Source organism: Bombus affinis, chromosome 14, assembly GCF_024516045.1.
Source record: "Bombus affinis isolate iyBomAffi1 chromosome 14, iyBomAffi1.2, whole genome shotgun sequence".
In the NCBI taxonomy this organism is placed as follows: domain Eukaryota; kingdom Metazoa; phylum Arthropoda; class Insecta; order Hymenoptera; family Apidae; genus Bombus; species Bombus affinis.
This window is the reverse complement of record NC_066357.1, coordinates 11,231,576-11,256,784: the sequence shown is the minus strand read 5'-3', so window position 1 is coordinate 11,256,784 and position 25,209 is coordinate 11,231,576. Positions and strand designations below refer to the sequence as shown.

At 35.5% G+C, this 25,209-nt stretch overlaps 1 protein-coding gene across 3 annotated transcripts; it reads left to right on the top strand.

Moving 5' to 3' along the window:
• Positions 1-312: 312 nt before the first annotated feature.
• On the top strand, positions 313-24,898 carry LOC126924025 (tachykinin-like peptides receptor 99D). Of its 3 annotated transcripts, XM_050738087.1 has the most exons (6): positions 313-1,622; positions 11,796-12,014; positions 13,497-13,647; positions 18,648-18,844; positions 20,593-20,738; positions 23,069-24,898. In XM_050738087.1, exons 1-6 carry the CDS (start codon positions 1,186-1,188, stop codon positions 23,182-23,184), a joined length of 1,266 nt encoding a protein of 421 aa, XP_050594044.1. In that variant the 5' UTR covers positions 313-1,185; the 3' UTR covers positions 23,185-24,898. The 3 variants fall into 3 exon arrangements, with proteins under 3 accessions (XP_050594044.1, XP_050594043.1, XP_050594045.1); XM_050738086.1 differs by lacking the exon at positions 23,069-24,898 and having other exon boundaries at positions 20,593-22,586; XM_050738088.1 differs by lacking the exons at positions 11,796-12,014; positions 23,069-24,898 and having other exon boundaries at positions 20,593-22,586.
• The last annotated feature ends 311 nt before the right edge of the window (positions 24,899-25,209 follow it).

The following is a 25,209-nucleotide window of genomic DNA, read 5'->3' as shown; positions in this document are numbered from 1 at the left end:
CTGGTCGATGTATTTTGAAGTGCGCTCGAGGCGTGAAATGAAATAACGTAAAGTTTACATGGTGTTCAGTGGTGAAGATGTCAGTCCATCGGGTGGTAATTCGTGGAGAATTGCGGTCAGAGTTTCTTTAACGATACCGGCTAAACGTTCTTAGTCGTGGAGGTTAGAATCGTGAAATGCGAGAATACAACAGGAAAGACGCTGCTATCGTTACGACAAAACGTGATAAGAAAGCATAGGTACATTGGCAGATTTTTCGCGTGAGAGGAAAAAGTGAGAAGAAAGAATGCTGGCGGAATTAATCGCGAATGAGTTGATCCAGCGAAACGTTGACGATCCAGGGAAAGAGCGATGCAAGGAATAAAGAAGGAGAATGGATTAGCATCGTCGATGGAAAATCTATATCGTGTGAAATGGCATCAGTCTGGATCGTTCTATCTAGAATATTGATATTCGGATGAAAAAAATCTTCTTCGCCGTATAAAAGTAACCCACGAAAACAATACGAATTGGTCCAATAGGTCAATGGCTGAGCACTTGCTCGTTAATCGAATGGAAGCCTGTTAGAGGCGCTCGCGCGTGAAACAGAAGTAGAAGCGAGCATAGTCGGTGACTCGGCCATGCCAGTTGTCCGCCTGCCTCGTGCCGCAAACAAAATCTGCATAAAGTGGCATCAACTTCATTATACCTGTATCGTATCGATATGGAAGAGATGAAACGCGTTCCTGTCTTTGAATACTCTGCAAATCGTCTCAGAATTGGCGATCGTTGCCACCTAAAAAGCTAATAAAACAAACTGTGACATCGAAGAACGATAAAATATAACGATCTGATTAACGTAGCCGTAATATGTGCCGGTATAGTATATGATAAATCGTAGGGCTGATTTGACACAAGTGTGAATCGTAAAAAGGTAAAGCGAAAAGTGATTGGAAAAACTACTTTAATACGTTCGTCTTGAACTGTTTAAACGAATCGTGTTGATTGAATGTTTTGAAATTGGTATTTGTGCGAGGTGCGTAGTCACCTCTACGTCATTTCCAATAAAAGAAGCTAATTTCAAATAAATGTGTAACGCGTAAAAATGTGCTTATTCGTATTAAATTAAGAGATCGAAATCAAAAGATAATCGATAGATCCGAAGATAGATAGTTTGTCAGCAAATTAACAAATTTTGCGAGGAAAATGCAGAGCCTCCAAGTTTTCGTAAATTCAACGCCCGACCCGTTCAACATGACGCTACTGATGGAAAATAACACTTACTACAATAACACAAATATCACGGATTTACAATTGAGAAATCAATTCATACTTCCGTGGTGGAGACAAATGATCTGGACCTTGTTGTTCGCCTGTATGATCGTCGTGGCAACTGGTGGCAATCTGATAGTCATTTGGATTGTATTAGCGCACAAACGGATGCGCACGGTCACTAATTATTTCTTGGTAAACTTGAGCATCGCAGACGCGATGGTGTCTACGCTGAACGTTACCTTCAATTACATCTACATGTTGAACAGTCACTGGCCCTTTGGCACGCTCTACTGCAAGATCTGCCAGTTCGTCGCTGTGCTCACTATATGCGCCAGTGTCTTCACTTTAATGGCAATTTCTATAGATAGGTAAGCGCGTTATTCTTACTCAGAAGTCGAGCCGAACAAAATTTTCATATTCATATGTTCATTTATTTGTCGTTGTTTAGTAAGAAATTGTATAGATAGAAGTAATCTAACAATTAGAAGAGAGACAAAGTGCTCTTCTGTTTATCGTGAATTGTTTATCGAGCTGTTTGACTTTGTCAGACATACGTAAATATTTGCATTTTAATACATCGGAATCGAAATTGCATGATAAATTTCAATGATATTTCGATATTTATTTATGACGAGTTTCGACGATTATACGCAATATCGGATAATACCTTATCTTAATATAGTCAGCCCCTGGCTGAAACTAAACTTCTATCTAATTGAACTCCTATTATCAAGGATTATGATTTAGAACTCGACGACCTCGACTGCTTCGAGCCAAACTACGCGGCGGTGTTTGAAAGCCGATTAAATACAATTTAATAGCTAATTAATTTTGCTCCAATAGTTACGATCGAGAGTCTTAGGAAAAGATCGAAAAGATGAAATCTGTGAAATGGAACCGCCATGCGAGAGATTACACGTCCATAAACTGGACGAATATGCGGTTAGCTTTGGCCTCGACTGCGCGCACATAGAAACGCCACCTTGACAATTCGTCGCTCCAGGAAAATAAATAACGCTCGGGCCAGACTACAGACGGGCGAAACAGCAGATGAAAATCACGATCTCAAAGACGGAAATGCAGCTTTCTCTGTAGGCAGACATTCCAATCTTTGTTGGACAATTTTAACTGTGCTGTGTACGTGGAAACGTACAAAGAAAACGTAATTTCCGATTCACTGCCTTTTTCCTGAAATTTAAATTTAACCCTTTAATCAACCGACTTTTACTTCTACTTGATAATCATTTATATGTAATACTATTAAGTAGTTCGGCACAACTGCTGGTTATAGCATGTAATGATATTTTTTTCTTTTTTTCTTTTTTTCTTTTTTTAGCAAGGTATTATTTAACATTTTGATCTATTATCGATAAAATAATTATTCGGTTATTTTTTTAATCATAAAATTCTTAATAATTGGTTGAAATGTTTCAAAATTTCCAAGCTCGTGTCGAATATTAATGAAACGCTTGTGAAATAATTCTTTTCAAGTAGCTATGTTACATACATACATATTTTATTCATTCCCAGTGTGTAAGTATGTAATAATAATAATTAAATAACAGATTTATGAAAATTTAAGTAGTAGTAGTAACTTGGTCCGTTTCGCTAGGGTCAAAGATAAACAAACCTAACTGGAACGTTTCCCGTAATTACAGGTATTACATGTATTACAGATATTACAGGTATAAAGATAATACTTCAAACTGCATTATTGTCGGTATCAAACTCTGACTGTGTTTATTTACGAATCGCATAAATTATCGTCCTTTTAATATATATTCGCAGTTACGATTACAAGTATTTTAGAAAAATATACGAAATACATGTAAAATACTTGTGCGAAAGCGCGTCGCCTATAGCCGTAAGTAATCTCTTCGTTTGCGAGGTCGGACGAAAGTTAACTTAACGCGTCGCGTAGCCTCGTCGAAAAACTCCTCGAGAACCTGCCACGAAATGATACACGGTATACTTATGGTAGTAGTACAGAAACAACAAATAAGTCTGAAGCTTCTGAACGGGTGGGTCAAAGCTCTTTTGCAAATATTAACCGCGAGAATCTCTTCGGAAAAATCTATTTAAAAAACATACTTTTGGTGGCGGCATTTTTTCGATCACGATCAAGCATAGGTAGACCGTAAACGACATCGAATCGAATCGAATCGAATGGAATCGGCGTCGATGATTTCCAATAGCTCGATAGCCCCGTGACTATATCGAAGAATTATGCTTCAACGATTCGGAGAGAAGAACGTGAATGGCACGGCACGTCGTACTCGCATGCCTGTGACACTGCCGATAAATGATAATGTGCGTTATCGAGACTGCAAGAGAAGCTCAGGTTCCAGAATTTCTGGTGGAACGAACGGCATTTCAATTGTGAAAGAAACCATCACGATTCGCTGTGAGTACGTGTATGCGCGATATATAGGTTGAGTCTCGACTAAACTCGAGTATCTTCGACGCATACCATCTTTCCTAGTATTAAATAGTTAACAGGTCGTATTAACGGTCAAGTTATCAGCCGAATAACTGGGCGATTTTCACTGCCCTCGTTTTCTTTACATTGTCAAATAACAAAATGACGATAGCTAAAATAATAGCCGTCTGATGTAAATGCTGCGGCTTGAACCAAGTGTAATATATTTTTTGGTGTGCCAGAAAATTTTATCAATTAGTTTATGTTCGCCGTAAAGTTAAAAGAGATTGAAAATCGCTGGAATAATCGAAATCGATCGATGCAGAAACAAGCGACAGGCATCGAAAGATGTAAAGAGGACTGTACGCTCTACCTTATACATTGCAACATATTGCGATTTGTGATTAGGGTTTGCCATCTCGGATTCGGCTGTCTCGATGCTCGCTTGTATCCAAAATCCGAACCGTCAGCCCCCACCGATCATCCGCGCTATCATGCTATACATACATGCATATGTGCATTGCATACGGTGATCTGGCATGCGTCAGACGCACCTATGCTAATATACTGGATAGCAATGCATTTGTTTTTCTAGAAGTGGTTTTCAAGTGTTGCGTTCGCATCAGACGCATTAGAAGCAGTCTGAATCAGCTATCCAGCTACAATCTATAATTTACAGAAGCTTTTATTTTCGGACATTGTAGCTAATCTAAAAAATAGCGACAAGAGTGCAGGATTCAGGCGGGAAAATTCGAGCTTTTAATGCCCCTTATCCTAGATTAGTGATTTTATAAATGACAACCCTATTTGCGACGCATGCGTCGACACCCAGGTTTCACGTTAACGCTCATGATTAGTGTACACGTTAGAATATATGTAGATGCGTATCGGCGAAACGGTGTCGACAGCAATATGTATCGATGCTAACAACGATGGAAATTGAGAAAAAAGACTAATCGTCGGTAAAGAGGCGAGAATCGAATCAAGAAGTGAGACAGATCTCTACGATTGCACGTGAATGCGAAGCATTGTGAATAACGTTAATCGCCCATCACGTCGATACCTCTGAATTGTCAATTGGAAGCAAAGTCGTTTAAGATTGGTTCGTTACGAGCAAACAGCACCCGAGAGAGTGTCGCGTAAACTTGAGACTTGGATTATAAGAACAAGAAGGTTGAACCGTAACCCAACTATTAACTTTCTTTTTGTCAAGCTTTATTGTAAATTTCATGATTACGATGATCTTACAGAGGTAGAATTCTACTGAATCAGGAAAAGGCTGAACAAGAACTGCTCGAGCTGACTCGAGTCTCGACTTATATGCGTTTTGGTTTGTGGATGTTGAGGGGCTCGGTGTAGTTTATGATGCGCAAAAGAGTCCGAGGGTCGGGGGTCGATGTCTCATCTCTGGTGTGGATTAAGATGTGGTTGATGAATGCCTCGCTTGGAAATTAATATTAATAACAGGAACGGGAAGACCGAGACAGACGCATTTTCAAAATAATAGATCGATGCTATAAGCGAAAGTCAAATGATAGAAGCAGTTTATAAAACATATTTGGTCGTTATTATCTATCCTCGTTTGTGAAAAACTATGAAAATATTAGAAAATTAAGTATTTACCAAATAATACGTACAATTATAAATGATATTAAGAATTCTTAAAAGAGACAAGTAGGATTGTTACGAATCGATTCAAACTCAAATACCAAGTATAAAAGAATAAAATTATTCTATTATCACCTTGGAGTACATATTAAAGGGAATGGTGCGGCAGAAAATGTATAGAAGATGAGATTTCTAACGTTATGCTTGCAATTTCGTACATCAGTGAATTGTGTGCTGAAAAGCACAAACTTGCAATGTAAACGTACTCTACAAAGAATACGTAGAAAGAAGCGATGGCGCAGAAAATACTTTGTATATACGTGGCAAAAATTTCGTACGTAGCGAGAATTTCATTCGATTATGTATGGGCAAGTGATCTTTCTTTTCTGCCATCCTTTCCTCTTCTGCCATCCTTTCCTGCATGAAAGGAAGAACGCAACACTGATATGTGTAGTTGTGCCGCTCGTTCGTCAACGAATGAATATAATTTCAAGGATTGTGTTAATTTTCGTAAAATCGCTTATGACGATTATAACGCTTATAAGGAGGCAAGTAAAAATCTAACCGAACATTGTTAAACGTTCGTTTCATCGAAACTCGATTTACAGAAATTTGGATAATCAAATCGCCTAACGATAACGCTTAACGACTGGCTTCGTGCAACGGAACGATTTCATTGTCTCGACAAAGTCGCTTATTACTCGTTAATGAACGTTGAAAGGAAATCTCCTGTTCGCAACTATAATATAACACTCGATATAATTGTCGTAACGTGCGACTAACTGTGCGATAATTTTATTAATATTTATATACATATTCGCATATTATGCCAATGTTATGGTAGAGGAAACTTTGAAGCACTAAAGATTTATTTGCGGATAAAAGACGACTAGAATGAAAAGGAAAAAGAATTGAAAATAACACGATTCTAATTACGAGTCTTTGTTTTACCTAATATCTGACTTGAATGTAAAACGAGCGTCTTATATGTATATGAGAAGCATTTTATATGGAAAAAGTGTGGAATTGTAAGTAAGAGAGAAGAGGTTATCCTTGGCAAGAGTTAGAAAGTCGCGTATTACATGTAAATATCTGGTTTCTTCGCCAATGATTTTAGTCTGGTTTCGTTAATTATCTAGGGGTATCAGAGAATATCATCTACGCGAGAAAAGGTTTAGGCCAGTTAAAGGAAAAGGCAGATGATTAAACGCATGGAGAATGAATCGGAAAACCGGAAGACAGAACGACGAGATATGTACAGGGTGGAAGGAAAGTAAGTGTCGGTAGCAGCGCAATGTGATTGATTGTATATCCTCGCCTCATCTCGGCGATATGTAGTCTGTTTGGGACTAATATATATATATATATATAATAGAGAAGCTATCGCAAAATCGATGTCAAACTTCGGACTTAAATTTTGTTATCGCATCGTATTCTATTCTCTCAGCGGGATCAAATTTGTCAAAGGAACTATGGGCCGCTCTCTTATCAAATCCAACCGTTCTCTTGACAAACATACGTTAAATCTTCTTACATCGACATCCTTTTTTCGATATCTTTACATTCCGCGGTCAAATAGGAATGCAACATAGTTCTTCTTCATGGTCAAATTTCATACAACCAGCAGATAACAAGTTATTTTAATTAATGGCACTTTTATCACTTATCGAGTTATCGTTTACGAGCTTCCTTCTGTATACAACAACCGTGTAGTACTCTACGTATTTATAATACTCGCTCTAGTCACTCTAGTTACATTTGCCAATAAATCGATTAAATATGTTTATCCTCTTACTACGAAGATATGCATAAATAAACAGGAAAATATGAAGATCCGTGTGAATCGAAATACAAACGTGGACATAAACCATAATTCGAATTTTAATCAAAATGCCTATGGTGCTATTTCCCGACCATTGGAAAACCGATTAAAATTCCAATGCCACTGTTGGTGTCGGTAGTGCGAAGGTTCGATCGATCGGCAAAAAGATTCCGGTACTCGACAGAAAATAACGCGTGAATCTTAATTTCATCGTCAGTAACGAAAGATACGATTTCAAAGTCTCGCGTGTCAAACTGGTGTCTATGTTATAATTTTAAATGCTTTATAATCGAATCGATGGTAAATGATAATTTATACATATGAAAAGTAGTATCACGCAAATTATTACAACCGTTAGCAACACCGCAATCTTTACCGCAATCGCAAATGATTTCTGACAGTGTTTCTGACATGTAAGCACACAACGGCACTCAATATCAATTGTAAAAAAACGTTATGAGCTTTCGCACGTACGACGTAGTCGAAAATGCGTGCATTATTATTTATATTTACCTTTACTTTTCTACCATACTTACCTCTACCATATTTACCTTTCGATCTTTCGAAATTATTCTCTTGAAATCTTATTAAAAGTATGACGTAGACATTCACAATGAAGAAATTTCTTCGCATACAAAGTTTTGCATATCTTGCATACTGGAAACATACTTGGTAGATTGGTAGGATACGTTAACCGAATCTCTTAGATTTATTTCCTCTCTGACGTAGATCGCGAAATGAATGTCGAGTAACTGGTCGGATCTGTATTCGGATCTGTTTGAAAGCGACCTGTGACCAATTGCACGAAACATAACTGTCCGGTGTTTCTCGTGACTTGGACACAGTATTTCCTTTATTGCGAAAAGAACGCACTTTGATCGATCGATTCGTTAGCGAAGCGGCAATATCATTGTTCAATATCGGTATGCTTATAAATGGAGGATAACGGGAACATTTGCGAGTGTGGCCTTTGCACGCCTTTGCCTATGAAATTATAGAGAGAATAAGAGAGCGGTGAAAAGTAGCGATGAGCATAAGCCGGATACGTGGATGTGGACGTGAGAAATGGAAAGACATCGCTGGATGCTTCTAGGAAAGGGAACGTATCAGACTCGCGCATCTAACGAATTAACGTGGCAGGCATGAGATTTTCGAAGAAAAAATAATCAACATATTTTTTTATCCGTATGCAATCGTATAACGCGGTAACAGTGTTAAAACTATTTATGGAATAGCTCTGGAATTAGAGATCGTGGGAAAAAGTTCTGCTTAATTACAAAGACTCGAGACACGATACGTAGATAAATGTACTTGTTAGAAAAATATAATTAAGGAAAATAGAATATCAGAGCGGTATGCTGGATTCAAGGAAAGTGAACTGGATTTAGGGCAAGTAACGATCGAATAAGTATAGATTGAAATAAACGTAAGACAAAAGATGAAAAGCACGAGAATGATCGAAGTACGAAAGATTCAGGTGGATAAAATCGATCGAGTGTCTAGTTTCTAGAATGAGAGATGCTTCGAGTTGGTAAGTGGTAACGTGTATGCAGTTTCTCGCACGATTGCGTTCACAAGACATCGGACAGTTTGCAGAAATTTCAGGTCAAGATATCGTCCGCGTGAAGCATCGAGTTGCGAGAAGCTATCGTTTCTGAAACTTTCGTACGTTGATAGAATGCGCTTTCTTGCTGGCATGTCACATAACTTTCATATTCTTTAAAACTTGTACTTTTCCTTATATTTAAAAGTAAAGATTAAAATGGACCATAGTCGCAAGGCATTTCTTACGCATATATATATATATGATATACCGGTACGCATATTGTACGTAGTAACAAACTAACAAAAGATGACATTTTTACGCAATCTTCGCGCACATTTCAATTACTCGAAACACTTGTTGAAAAATGTTGTTTTACTTTTTTCTTTATAATATTGTTTTAACAGCAACATAGAAGGGCGGTATATCGCATATACATACATATGTGCTTTCAATTGGATCTACTGATTAGACAAGTTACGAAATAAAATGAATAAAAAAAGCTCTTGGAAAGATTGTCGACCAATAGGTCGAAGCAAACGAAAATCACGTTTGAAAAAAAGTCAACGTGCAGCAAGTGATTTTCTTAAGCGTCTTCGTCGATCAGATTCTTCGGGCTACCCTGTTCTGTAATTATTATTATCTCACATTTTATAGAGTACGGTGTATGATTAAAATACCCGTAATTGCCTATACAAACAGTTATTCTACACCTTAGATACGTATAACGAGATACCTAAGAATTCATATTATTTTTTATATGAAACGTGCGATTGGGGTGATAAACACGTTGATATTTTCAGTTCAACGTTCTTCGAAACCTTAATTTATAAGCAGAGCCACCCTTTTCTTTACGCATATGGCATCAAAATTATTTATATAAACATCGCATTAACGTACATCGACAAACATGATATGTTGCTCGATCGAGTATCGTTATATTAAACATCTATGTAACATACGGCGAACAGCATTCAGAAATTGCGATATAATTATAGCTGAAGGTAAATTATATGTCTTATGTAGAGGTACTTAGGTATATATCGTTGTCCATATACATGATGAACCGAACAGACTATTATTATTTAACAAATATATATGTAGTAATTATTGTAGGACGAACCATGCCGATTCGAATAGACCAATTTTTAGTCTTAATAATAATTTGTTGTATACGTGAAACGTTTTGTTGGAAGTTGGCTTTATCGAAGTTTACGCAAAGAAAGTGGACATTCTTTAGCATCTAAAATCTCAATTCTATTTCAAAGGCGAGGATATATTCAACTCGTATGCATTTCAAAGATACTTCTGTTTACAGTGGATTTGACATTCAACAGACGTAAACCTTCCGTCGTAAACATTCTATAGTGACCTATATTCCAAAAGCCGCATAAGAATTGTTCGATCGTTACCGTTTCGTTTACTATCATAAACTTGTACTTTTTTAATGCCTACTATACATATGTATATACATTTACTTTTAATTATGGAAGAAAAATTATTTCGGCAATTTTTAATATTACGTTTTCTTACCGATAGAGTATCAACTGATTTTTGCTGTTATCATTTGTTGTTGTCAAATTAACTGTCGAAAATAACTGAAAAATCGTGAAAACGCGACGACGTTACAATGATGAACGATCGAAAACGAAGAAACATAAAAAGCTGCAACAAGATTTTACCTCTGTCCCTGGTTGACAAAGAATTTCACGATTCAGATTCACATTGCAGAACTTTGCAGCGCGACGCAAGAAAGACTGTATTGAATGAAATTTAAAAAGCGTGTAAGCATGTCAGACGTTTGTAAGTTCGTCCTTTCATGAAATGCAAAAATGAAATGGTCAACTGGATATTGAGAGATAGGTTTTACGATTACCTTTGCCAGTTTATCTTACACTGCACTCTATTGCGTTTCATATGCATATTTTCCAGTTGTTGACAGATACAAGAACCGATATTTCTTCGTTATGAGACTTTTCAATAGCATTCCTTTATTTAAACTATAACTTATTTTTCGAGAATGTACCGACTGAACGTAAACTGACGTAGTTAAGTCTAATTTATTAATTCCTAATGACTACGAAGACGATTAAGAATTTATATTCTCGATAAACAAAAAATCATGAATATTAAAGGTTTCAGTTACAAAGTTTTCAGCTACAGCATTGCACGAAGGAAACATGTTCTTGATCCCTGTCGGTAGGATATATTAAAGTCTAGTAAAGGAGAAAAATTGGCTATTTAGAAGATGTACAATTTTAGCTAATCCAATCTGCAAGTGTAATGGTGCAAGCTACCCTCTGATTTTCCTCTCTCACATCGTACAATCAGTTACACCACACAAATTAAGATTTAATTGAATTTTCTTGTAACAACTATCCTAACCCTTCGCTAATAATCCCTTAAATGTAATCTCATAGTTTGGCTTTGCTTCGTTTCTACCTATATGAAAACGCTCGTTCATATAACGTATTTCGTACTCACTTTCGTATTATCGTATTACTATATTACTCGAGTAACTGGATGTAATTAATTCGAGATTAAGTTTGTTGCAGGAAATGTGAAATTACGTGAAATTTATGTAAGATTAATATGACGATGATTGCATAAAAGCCCGATCCCAATAACGAAATTACTCAGGACATTGACTTTAACAACATATTTCAAAATCATTAAAATTCATGAGTTGCGTCCTGCTCTATGTATATACACGGTATACATACATATATAACTATCATTAATGATATGTCCATAATGATATCGTAAATAGTACAACTAGTGGCATATAACTAGTAGCTATAATAGCATAGCTTTAACGCTTTGACTGCCACGCCGAAATCACCTGTTTCGCTGAGGACGCCACGGCAGTATTTTTATTATTCGAAGCATATAATGGCAAAATAATGATAAATTGATGTGACCACCGTGATAACAGTTTGGTAACAGTTGATAGCGACATATTATAACGGGGCTTGGTTTATTTCAACGAACCATTCGCATTCGTTATTTCGTCGTAAGCAAAACATCCAGAATATATTTGGTCATATATGAGCAACGTGGCAGTCAAATTAGTTTTTGTATTGATCGCTGATAGGTTCATATGCCTTTAAAAATATATTTTAATGGTTAATACGTATCGTATATTGCAGATACATGGCCATCATGAACCCGTTGAGACCTCACATGGGTAAAAGAGCTACCCTCTGTATAGCGATCTTCATTTGGATCGTAGGAGCTATCCTCTCGCTACCGATGTTACTCTTCTACACAACATACACTCAAAACTTTGCAAACGGCGAAATACGAGTGATCTGCTACGGCGATTTTCCCAACAGAGACGACAATGGTCTCAGTTACGACGAATACTTGTGAGCTTATCTTAATAATCGAAACGCAACCTTTTTCTTTCCTATTTCATGCATGCTAATTCGTGGCGAAACGGTACAAGCGTCTCGTTACACTTTCTCGAAGAACCAACCTTTTCAAGAACCGTAGAATTTCACTCGGAAGCGATATGGAATTAAAGCTACGTGAAAAGGTAAATTTTAAAGGTTAAAACGATCGCAGGAAACGTTATAAACGAAATTTCGAAATTTTATCTCTTAAAATTTTATTCCTTGCGAACAACTATAACGAGCAAATCCTTGCACCGTTCGATATCGATCACAGATATTATCGATCGCAGATCAAAAGAATCGACGACTCGTTATTTCATTTTTCCTGTGGAAATATACACAAGTGTGACCAACCTTAATGCAACCAACATGCAAAATACAAAGAACAGACAAAACGATATATATATCTTTTGTCTTTTTTATTTCGAAAAAGAATTCAACGTCGTATCATTTTGTCTGTTCTCTTTCTCTCTGTATACATACATGCATGCATACATACACGCACTATCTTTTTAGATAGTCAATTAAAGTCTTTATATGTACAAATATAAATATCTAGACCATTTAGAAAGATAGACGAACGATTCAAATAATTCCTACATAAATCTGGATTTGTGTAACGCGAGCGAAACGCGTATCGCATTTTCATAAAACGAAATACTAAATACTAAATAAATTGTCGTCGAAAGAGGAAAACATTTGACTGTAATAACATTTGACAAGCCATAAATAATGTTGATTGATTTATGGTTGCACAGTTGTATAATACGTAGAGAATGTAACAGTGCTTGACAATATCAGTCAATTATTACGCATTAATGTTCCATTGTAGTTACAAATGTAAATAATGCAATTTTATGGTTTAGCTCAGTTTGTGTACGAAACTACTGCTCTAGAATGAAATACTCGAATTCACTGTGTAAACGTTCATGCACATAGAATAGAAATCCCTTTGAAAAGATTTTTTAACGGAACGTACGTACAGTTCGGTAGTTTGATGAACACACTTTCTAAAGATAAGGAAATAATCTGCAATTTCCTCGATTTAATGGATTCGAACACTCTGCGTCGAGTTTCATCGGTGTTACTTTTAATTACCAACTGGAGCTGATAAAAGTGCAGTTCAAAGTTTTATTCGACTACCGCACAAAGCTACGACTACTATGCTTTGAGCTCGATCACAGAATTCATTGAAAGCGAAATCCTTTAAGCATGTTTAAGCATGACGCGTTTGTTGCGTATCTTTGTCCACGTTCTTTCTACTCGCTTGGAAATTTCCAGATAAATCAAATTCATGGTTCGTGTGCATAAACATTTTTATGTTATTATGACTTTTTAACGGGCAAACGGTTATATAAGGAAATATAAGGGCATAAACAATTTAGAAATTCATTCGTTGTAAATATAAATTGCGAATAATCACATGTATTAAGATACAACGTCTCCTGTTTTCAGATACAATGTGATCTTTATGGTACTGACATATGTTTTACCAATTGGATCGATGACGTTCACGTACGCCAGAATTGGTTTGGAGTTATGGGGTTCGCAAAGCATCGGCGAAAATACCGCCGGGCAATTGGAAGGTATAAGGAGTAAGCGCAGGGTATGTAACATTTCCATTAACGAGTATTTTACTGTACCGAATGAAATCATCTCTTTTATTATTTATTATTTATTATTATTTGTAGTTCATCGAAGAAAAAAACAGGGAAAGAGGATAATCGTTAATTTTAATTATTACTAATTACCGTTGCACTTTATTAAACGTTAGCTAGTCCCTTGATCTGGACGATTTTCGATTCTTCGAAACCATTCATCCCTTGTTCCATATCATCGAATATCGGAAATTTATGGTTTGAAAAATGGTTTTAAATGCAGAAAGATCGACGGACACCCGTAATATAAAAGGGATGCGACGAAACTAAAAGTTCGATTTTAATAGTTCAAGTTCTCGTGTGGTTATTTTCGACGCACGAGAGCTTTTACGTTATCATGAAACAAGATTGGTTTCCATTTGTTCGCCAACGCGGCTTGTTTCGTTATTAATCCCACGTTTCGTTATTAAACCACGTACGATTTCATCTACTTGTTTACAATATGTTTCTGTTGTAGTTGTAGCCCGAGGTTATGACGAGCAGGAATAAATGTCTTGCATATGACCACCAAACGCAATCAGCATTTTCTTCTTCGCGGTAGCGAAGCGGTAGCGAAGCGGTAGTTCTGTAACGTGTTCTCTATGTTACGTTATCCAATTGTTATTTTGAACGTTTTACGATAGATAGTCTTTACGATAGATGTCTTCAAGATTAAATGCACGCAATAAAAATACAATAAAAATGGATTATTTCTTTCGAGTAGTGAAATTATCGACGTTGGTCTAAGCTTTGATACATCGTTTATATTTTAAGTCCTATAATTCTACGATATAGTTTGTTTTTAACCGTCCTTGTACGAGGAATAATGGTAAAGCTACGTACTTTCCTAACGTACTAAAATGTTATTTCCTTTGTTGTCTGTCGTGAATTAGATTCAATAATGCATTTTCAAAGCTTGTTGTCGTTGGCGTTTTACAGTCTTCTCCTTTTTCATTCTCTTTCTAATGAAATATCAGCAGTCTACGATTCCACTGTCCCATTATTTACATATTTCTATGCAAATATTATTTCTAGATATATATATATTTATAGCGACTTTTGCAGTACTCGATTTTGGAATTTCAACTCGTAAAAAAATAACGACACCAATATGCAATGCAAATAGAGAATGATAACGGATATGAACGAATGCCGATATTATTGGCTCAACGTGTTTCGATCCTTTTGTTTCAAGGATTTTTCCAGTCGCCTAGAACGACAAACGTAAAACGATCGTAAAATTACTCCGGAAAGGCATCCATTGATCCTGCCAATTAATTTTAAACGTGAGCCGCAAAAATATCTAGACTTAACGTCTGGATTTCAACGACAGACACGCGAGGCGGTATATTACGGTATATCCGCACGTAGGTGTATCTTTGTTTAAAAGCAGTTTAAACGTTAAGCCACGCTATAATTTCTAATTAGAAGGTGTACCAGGTGGCCGCACCTATTCGCAAACTAAATTCTCTCGTAATACATCGCATCGATGATGCAATTTGCAAATGTCTCGATCGTTTCTTAACAATTTTCGCATAGTATTTGTTAAGGCGATACAATAATTTCCTATCTTAATCATTTACTTATTTACTTTCCTTTGTAAAGTTTACATAGTTTGTTTTAGGATATGATAATTTCGTAATAATTCCAACGACGCATATATTTGCAGCGCCTGTTAACTTGTAATCAGCCAATACTTGTAGTATTGTCACACGTGTGTAATAGATAGAGATAAATGTTCTAACGGTTGGAAGTTACGACGGTATTTAATAAAATTTAAGTAACCGAATCTTTTAAAACAGAAGGTAAATCAAATTGCTCGTTATACATACATACGTACAAATATGTGTATGGAATTAAAACAACGTATGATAGTTTTACTTTCGTTAAAATCATTCGTCTAAATCGTTAAAACAGAAAATTGTTTCGCCGTTTTTACAATTGTTAATTGGGATACAAATATAGTGGAACTGCATTTTCTTACGATAGTACGTACGTTCCTTACTAAGAGGAGTTGCTTTTTTGATAAAATCCGAATAAGGTGTTCTCAGGCGAAAATTTTTCTAGAAAGTAGTACCTGCTCGCCCGATGAAACTTCTCTTCTCTTACTTCCTCGTCGTGACGTCTAATAACTCGTCATGTATTCTTGAAGACGAAAGTTAATTTTTGAAGGAATTAACTCTTGAGGAAATTTCTCTGACCATCGTTCCAAACGTTTTCCCTCGACAACCGATATCGTTACAAGATATAACCAAGGATTTATAAGTCCCAATGATTTCCTTTGAATTTTATACGATCAACCTATTTTATTTTACTGACGTTATAATCTTCCTATTTGCTATGTGTACGTACTATGTATCGAACCATTAGGCTAAACTGCTTAATGCATTATTAATTATATAATCGAGCACGAACTTTGTACGAATTGTCATAATTTGCTTAATACGTGTGAATATCGAGTGAAATCTATTTTATTCTTGGAGATATTTTATTCGATCTTTATTAAAGGCTACACGTTCGTTTGCATTCGATGTTTCATGCAAGTTATCCGTCTTCTTCTCTATCGAATGTAATAGGTTTATCAGTCAAGCGATCGTTTAATTAATAACGAACGGGACGAGCGGAAAAAAATAAAGAAAGAGATTACGCGTATGGGTATGAGGAAATCTCCTTCTGCAATCTTCTCCTCTGCCCAAGTGATCCTATTGGATTTCGATTAAGCGGCAAAGAGCTCTCGTTTTTCTATATATGGGGAATCACCGATGCTCCATCTTGCCACGTACGTAGAAACACAATGTTCTAACGGCCGCGATGACCTGCCCCGTAAAAGGATCGGAAGAGCATCGTTGAAGAAAATTCAGATTGAAATCAGTCGACAGACGAATACGAGAATTTCTCGGTCTACGGTCTATCTAATAAATAGATCGTATAAGTAGATCAAGTACGTTTCACGAACAAAGATGAATTTATCCTCTACTTTTGTATTTTGTATTTTTCTGGGAAATTTCTTCGGATCGATACAAGCAAATGTATGTAGATACAGTGAGAGCACTGATCTAGCGATGCAGGTAACACAGAATTTGACAATTTGTGGGAAAAATTCTCGAAAGGAAAGGCTAAGAGATTGAAGTCGTCAAGATGAAATCGAGCAAAGGGGAGCCAAGGGACAGGGACGATCTCGTCAAACGCGAATGTGCCCCGCAAGTCTAGTTACACGAATAAATATATTAGACGCGACCAAGCTTTCGCGGTCGTCGAATATATATATATATATATATATAATTTTACTAACAAATAATTTTAGAATAGTAGAGAATAGATGTACCTACCTATGTATAGATATATGAACACGTAGATAGATGTACATATATGTATGCAACAAAGTGTATTTCCGCCTAGTGGCGAGTGAACCGTAAAAGCGAGAATTTAAGGGAATTGACTTGCGTGATAGGGTGATATGGTTTCGAAAAAAGGGATATTCTACTACATTCCTTTTATAGTTCTATTTTGTTGCGATCTTGCATCTTCATTTTAGTAATATACACGTTTTATCGTGAAATATAAAACGTTTGTTTCGCTTATTGTTTTGCAGGCAAAATAAGACATTTCGTTTCAAAAAGTTTCATTCTTGGAAACAGCTTAAGAGATTAATCTGCATATTCGATGCTTCAAACTCTAAAATATATGTATAATTTCTTTCTTTCTCGATAGAGTAAGCTTTGTACCGAATAATCAACAATGACTAAAAGTAACTTTGTAGTTTATTATTTTAATGTTTTCAACTTTTACGGCAACCTGAAATATATCTTGGATATACGTATAAGTAAAAAAATAGTTAATCGCGAAAGAAACGTTTCTAGACGAACTATGACGATAGACTTAATAAAACGAGGAGCAAAATCATTTGAATATTTAATAGTAGTTCCCCTTTAATTTGAAACACCGTGAGAATGCAATAAATATTTCGCAAACAATTTAGGGACGATCGAAAGATTATTTTGCAATTTCGACAATTAGAACTAAAGATAGTGAAAATACATTTAAACGAACAATGGCAAATTCTATTCCAAACATTTAGAGTGATCTCATAATACAATCCTCGAAATGAACTGTACATATACTGCATTAATTTAACGACTCTTGCGATTGGGCTAAATACAAAATGAAAAATGAAAAGTATGAATTCTTTTTAATCATTATGTATATGTATATGTATGTTTATAGGTATATGTACGAGTTTAGTTTATTTCAGTGAAAGCGAAACGAGTAAGAAATGCAGGATATCGAATAGCCAGGCAAGGATGTATTACGTTGAAAATATAATTTACGTGCTGTGTCTTCTTAATACAAGATATCGTACGTCGAGCGATCAGCAACGTTGATTAACAACGTTTCGTGCTGCGTACCTGTGCTTCCTGACGTAATACGGGTTTCATTAAGCGTAAAGAAGAGTATTCTCCGGCATAATATAGAAACAAAGGGACGGAAACGGGAGAGAAATATATAAAGAAATTGGTAGAATTACAAGATTTTTATAGTTTGTAAAACTTACATATTTCGATATTATCCTTTGTCGCAGTTTTAATGTCGCGCAAACAGCTTTGAATTTGCACCATACGAAATCTATTAAACGTGTAATTGTATAGTTGTTTTCGTTGTACGTTTCTGTGTATGAGAAATTCGTAATAGGGCCCCGAATATCTTCCGAACGTTCTGTCCTTTTCATTCGACTCTACGAATCATCGGGCAACGAAAGCATCCAGTGTGCACGCGAAATAATTAAACAAAACGTCAAAATAGTATCATAGACATCGAACTTTTTCCTCTACCATCGATCTCCGTAGCCTACTATGACAAAGTTCCTAAGCTTTCTTCGATTAAACGAAGAAACCATATACGTATACCAATAGAAAGTAACAACTGATAACAACAACGATGGCTACTAAATAGCGGTACATTTGTTTTTCAGGTTGTGAAAATGATGATTGTTGTCGTAGTAATATTTGCAGTATGCTGGCTACCATTTCACGTGTACTTCATCATAACGTCATACTTCCCGGAGATCACAAACGAGCCATACATCCAAGAAGTTTTTTTAGGTATTTACTGGCTCGCCATGTCTAACAGCATGTATAATCCCATAATCTACTGTTGGATGAACTCCAGGTAAAATATTATTTTAAAACAGGACGTAAGTACCTTTCGCTAACCTTTACGAAATGCCCTTAGGAAATTTTAAACAACGTATTAATCGATCGAACGGTTTTCACTTTCCGTTTTAGTTTCATGATTAAACATTTGAAAATTTGCCAAGTACAAGTATTTGCCTAATTATACTATCGAAAGGTTTGTTTAACCCTTTGATAAACTTCTAATGACGTATCGGTAAAAAAACTTTTTTCGTTACGCAACTATTTGTTTCGTGGTTGTGAAAATGCTAAATATAATAAAAAGGGTAACAGAGAAATTTCGAGAAATTCATAAGATAACCAACCATAAGTTGACCAACTATTCCGAGCAAACGTATTTTTATTATTTGCTAATATGGTAAAATCGCGTCAGTTATAGCTTACAGCTGATAGAGATTTATGCGACGTCGTTTTCCACACCTACCTTGCTCGATACTTTTGCGAACAGAACAACAAAGAAGATACATACGGATATAACGTTCGATTATGTATCGATATAGCGTAGTCGAGTTTGAATTAATCGGATTTCTTTATTCAATTAATCGTTTCGAAATTGACACGTAATAGATGGTATTTCGCACGTTTCGATCGCAGTTACGGTTTCTGTAATCTGAAACCACATTTAACGGAGCGAATGTTGTATATTCAACATCAAGATTTGAATTTCATTGGTAAAAGTTTCCAGCTAGTAGTAATAATCGCATTTTGATCGAGGAACCTTATCGATTACGATGTCGGCATTGCGCAAACCCATCTGACTAAACGTTCAAATAGCGAATAAGGCTGCTCTTATTTTACCCTTACTTTCATCGGTATTTCAATTTTTCGGTTGCTTCGTTTGTTTCGTCGATTTTCTCTTCGTACGGGAGAATGGATGCATCGTTATTACCACAATGGTATTAATGATAATATTAATGATAGATTTAACTCGTAACGCGAGAAATGATCGGTAGGTGTCGTAATTTAAGGCACGAATGTATTTTCAAATCGAAGGATCATCGACAGGTACGTGGTTTTAAAAAAGAAAGTCTTTGTCTAACATGGACGATGATACGTAGATAGGGATTTCAATCGCGGCACGTACTCTCGTAGATACAACATAGGTACATATATATGTACGTATCAAAGAACCGCATGAATCGTCGAAGACAAATCCAGACAACATTGTTCGGCCCACAAACTGAATGAAACGGGTGCCAGATGATTGATTTGAAAATAGCCATTTACCAGAATCCCTTTACACGTCATGCACAGGAATTGTTCCGGTGAAATTTTACCGCTAGTATCGGTACTAGTACCAATATCGGTACCAATACCAGTACTAGTATCACTATTATCGTTTCGTATCAAACAACTAAAATACTGCTGTCCGTAACAAACAATCTCCTCACAATAGGCCAATAGTTCTCGTCGTTAACGCTCGTGCATCGAACGTATTGTACGTATACGTAGAATGTATATAAGTAGGTTGGAAATAGAAAAAAGAGTGAAACGTAAGCCGTGATCTTTCGCTTTCCAATAAAATATTAGCCGTGTTTTCCGTCCAAAACGTATATCGGCCGATATTCCGTTTGAAATACGATTTTAAATGAAATCTTTTATTTTAAATGAAACCTTTTAATTAGAAAAGAATAAATTCGAAGGGAAATTGCCGAGTTAGTTAGAGTTGGCGTCTGCTGGTATTTATTTCACGATTTGACCAATAACGATTGTTCCGTCTTGCAGATTTCGGCGAGGATTTGCCCACTTTTTCTCCTGGTGTCCGATGGTACAGGTTCCCGCGGAGCCCTCCTTGTCACGTTCCGAAGCGTTAACGTCTCGATACAGTTGCACCGGAAGCCCTCAAACCAACACCAGGATATCACGGAACGGTACGTCTTCCTGCACACCCTCGGAACGTCCTTGCACCACATCGTCCACAACATCCACGAGCGAGTCACGCTTCGAACACGACGACGCCCACACGGATGCACGAAATTCTTACATAGATTTGCACGACTTCACCGTTACCAGCGTCGTCCTTGGCGAGACCAATGCCGACGTGAATCGCGAGACGTAGTAACGAAATCGACTTTGAAACCCCGATCGTTCTTTCCTTCGATATCCCGTTCGATTCTTTTCCATTATTTATCGCGCGGTACGACTTTCGAATTGAAAACATCGATGAAAATGATCATTACACTTCAGGGTCTAAAATATCAAATTAGATTCGCGTTTACGTGTACATTTTTTAGAAGAAAAATTATTATCAATTAACCCTCGCGGCTATGAGACGATCGTTTCAAATCCAAGCATCGAATCAAACCAAAGAACGAATTTTTTCTATGCTTTCTAGTTATATCGTGATAGTGTGACGAGGAAAGACATGCGAAACGCAAAATTCAATTTTCCAATTTCTCTACATTTCTATTAGCTTCATAGTGTCCGTATTGTATATAATTTGTACTTTGTACTGTAAAGTGTTTTATTACATAGTTTTCATCATTTTCTCATGGTTTTCTTATTTTTACACATGTAAGTCTGTAGTTTTCATTACGCAACCTATAACTCTTAAAGTTTTATGATGTTCGGAAATTTGATCCTATTTTTATAGTTTCATAGCTTTTAGAAACTTGTAATAGAGATGCAACAGTAACTATATAAAGATAAATAAACATATTTTTCGAATAAAATTCGTAATTATAATTTTTTTCTCTTCCTGTCTGTACGCGACGATTTTCAAATTACTATAGAAATTGAAATTTCATACATGGTTAGAACATAACCGATTCATTGTTGTCCGCGGTCTGCCGTTTGAGGGTTAATAAAATAATATACATATATTTCTAATACGTGTATAGTATGCCAAACAATTTTCTATTTTTCTCTTATCAACAACTAATTTATCAACAATACTTGTCTTCGTAATCGCGATTCAAACGGTTGAATAAACAACAATCGCCCAATTATAATGAATATTAACAATGCGTTTATAACGTTTTCATACTATGCGGTTCATATGAAAACTATTCATCGTCATCTGTAATCTCGCATATACGTATACATTTATACATTTTAGGCCCTGGTATTTCGTCATCGAACGATTCATAAAAAAAGATTTACGCTAGTGAAATGCGGGAGCTTGAAGTTTTTCTATACAGCTACACACTATGCACTTTTGTTTAACTGATAAAAAACTGAAAAATATATTGCAGGTGTATTAAAGCGATGTAATATATATCGGTTCTTATTTAAATGCAATGAGATATAATATCAACGTCGTAATATAATGCCGCAACAGAAAATTACGTGTTCGACGTCTTCTTCTTATCGACAATTTTCTGATCCATATTTGTCGTTTAGAACTTTCACCTTAAGATTTATTATTCTTACTTGACCTCGAAATAATAAAATAAAAAAATTAAGACTACAAATAAAAATAAAGTATCGCGTTACCAAAAGAAGGTAAGCGAAGCAATTTACAAATAACACCCTCTGCTAACTCTAACTCCAATCTCCCGTATGTAACTTAAAAATTCATTTTTACACACGTGCTTGTACATTAATCCATTAAGGACCAAGCAGTGAAATAATCCGGAAAAGTTGCGCAAATTGCAATGTTATTTAAGAGTATAGATAAAATAACTTTTGTTAAAATACCGTTTTGTTAAGGTATAAAAGAAAGTATTACCGTTAGATCAAAAAAAAAAAAAAAAAAAAAAAAAAAGAAAAAATAATAATCCATCATAGCGCTAAAAATACTTCAATTTCTTGAGACTTGATAAAATTACACGTGGAATCTAGGTGAAAGAGATAATTAGTAAACAAACGATATTAGGCAAATCCTTGGAATGTCCTCTTCTAACGAGAAAAATTAAAAATTACAATCGAGTAGTAGCGTGTAAATCGAATGCAATAACAAAATTCCATATTATTAACGCAATGTTGCCCCTTAATGGGTTAATACCGAGTCATTAAATGAGATGAAATGAAATGGACTGAAATGAAATGAGACGAAACGAAATGATGTGAAATGAAACTAAATTAAATTAAACGAAATAAAATGAAATAAAATGAAATGAAATGAAATGAAATGAAATGAAATGAAATGAAATGGAATGAAATGAAATGAAATGAAACGAGATTACGATGCAGTAGAAATCGATTCAAAAATATGAATCGATAAACGGATGCAAACAAGGCCTGTTTCTAATTTCGATAGGCACGGCAAGAATACCTTTGTACCTACGATCTTCGAGAGAAGGAAACGATCGGTTTTTGGCGCGACATCGGGCAAGAAAGTGGAAAACTTCGCAAACTGCAGGCCATGTATCTTGACAGGAGGAGGAAAGTCCTGAGCAACGAGTACATACCTGGATATAAGAGTACATATCCTAGGCGGTCGATCTCTTCAAGATTCATCTGACGCAAGTGAAATAAGAGAAGTTTCAAGAAACGACATGACGTATCGGTTCCCCTTTATTACGCAGAGCCATAACGAATTATTATTCGCCAGAACGATAGCTCAAATGTTAACTATCAGCTAAATATTAGATCATATTTCCGTCTTGATGTGCAGTACAGCTAAGTCGAGATTTAACGCAAAGAACAGGGTTTCTTCCTGTCGATAGATATTATTATATACGAATACGTAAGCTTAAACTTGAATTACCGTCGAATGTGAAGTTGTCATTTACAAGATTTCTTTCGATTGCTACGCCACACAAAAAAATTAGATGATTAGTTTCATATTATTTCCGTTCTAAATTCTATATACCTTAAATACTTCGTTGTTTGATATGTGTATAAAAAAATAACGGACCAATAATCTACTTACTACTATTTGCATATGTTAATGAAACGTTCCTTTTTTTTTTTTTTTTTTTTTCTAACGGAAAAAGATCGTATAGTTACGAGAAATTTCTAACAAGGCTATATAAATTATAATACATATATAATAATGCATATGTAGCAGCTTCGTGTAGGATACTTGTTTGCAAAATATATAAAGTGCTTGCTTAATTGAATAATCTTCGTGCTCCTACACGGTGTATCGATATAATTGCTGTTAAATCAAATAGTTGATAAAAAGATATCTATATTAATATTCATTGCACGAAGATATCCTATTTCCTAAAATATTTAGGAAATTCTAATTTCCTAAAAAATGAATTCTATATTCCTTGTGGAATTTTACTACTTACATGTACAGACTCGTACCTTAATAATTTACCTAACTATCGCAACTATCGCTGCTCTGAGAAGCAACAAAAATATTGTAATCGATACAAAAAAAACGAGTAGGATTACCATAAATTCGCAAAGAAGATTGTTGTGACAAACAAACGTTTTCGTTATAAAAACGCACAAATGTATTTATAAATAAAATAACCATTACTAAAATTTACATATTTTTATTGAAAATATATTTACTTCGTTCTTTCTGTAATCTCATGATTTCAACTGTTATTTAGTTATTTATCGTTTAACGTGTTTAATTTTCATTAAATCGATATAATATAAACCGTTAATAGTACGCGAAAGGCGTCATAGCAATTAATCGCCGTTTGTAAAAATAATCTTAGCTCGCTAACATGCGTTAAAGAGCATTGACAATATTTCGCTAACAACGTTATTCTTACCGAGCAAAAATTCTGTCCAACAAAGGAAAAAACCAACATACTTCTCTGTATATTTAAAACGGCAAACTGCAAATGCAAATACTGATTAAATTTATTATTTAATTGATATTATTTAGATTTTCAGCTGTAATGCGATTCAGTGAAAGAACACACTGGGGAAAACAAACGCTTTTTAATAAACTAGTCAAATGTAAATGTATAAGTGATTATATCGAATATAGTGAAAAGCTTGTCGGTAAAGTAAGAAGTGAATATATTGTTTGATATGTATAAAAATATGTGAATATTAGCGTAACAGAGTACTGCTTATGTCTATAGGGAAGCACTCGCTATATTTGATTGTATTTTCAACATAAGCAAACACTATGGAAACTAAGTGAAAAGAGGAAAATATATGATGTCAACATAAATATTTATCGTAACTTGTATCTACTTTGGTCAACCTGTCGAATAGCTACCTCCTCACCGATTTCGATACCCTTGTGATATGTTGCGAAGGCGACTTTTTCCCTCGATACATACGTATATTTAGAGGAAAGCCTTAGTTTCCGAATTGTACATAAAACTGATAAAGCATGGCATTACATAGTGCAACAACATTAAATAATTACATGTATAATGATTACTAAACATCTTACAAACTGTTCTTCCACTTCTAATGGATCGATATATCCACTTAATGAAGGCAAACTAATATAAATGATATAAATAATTTCAATAA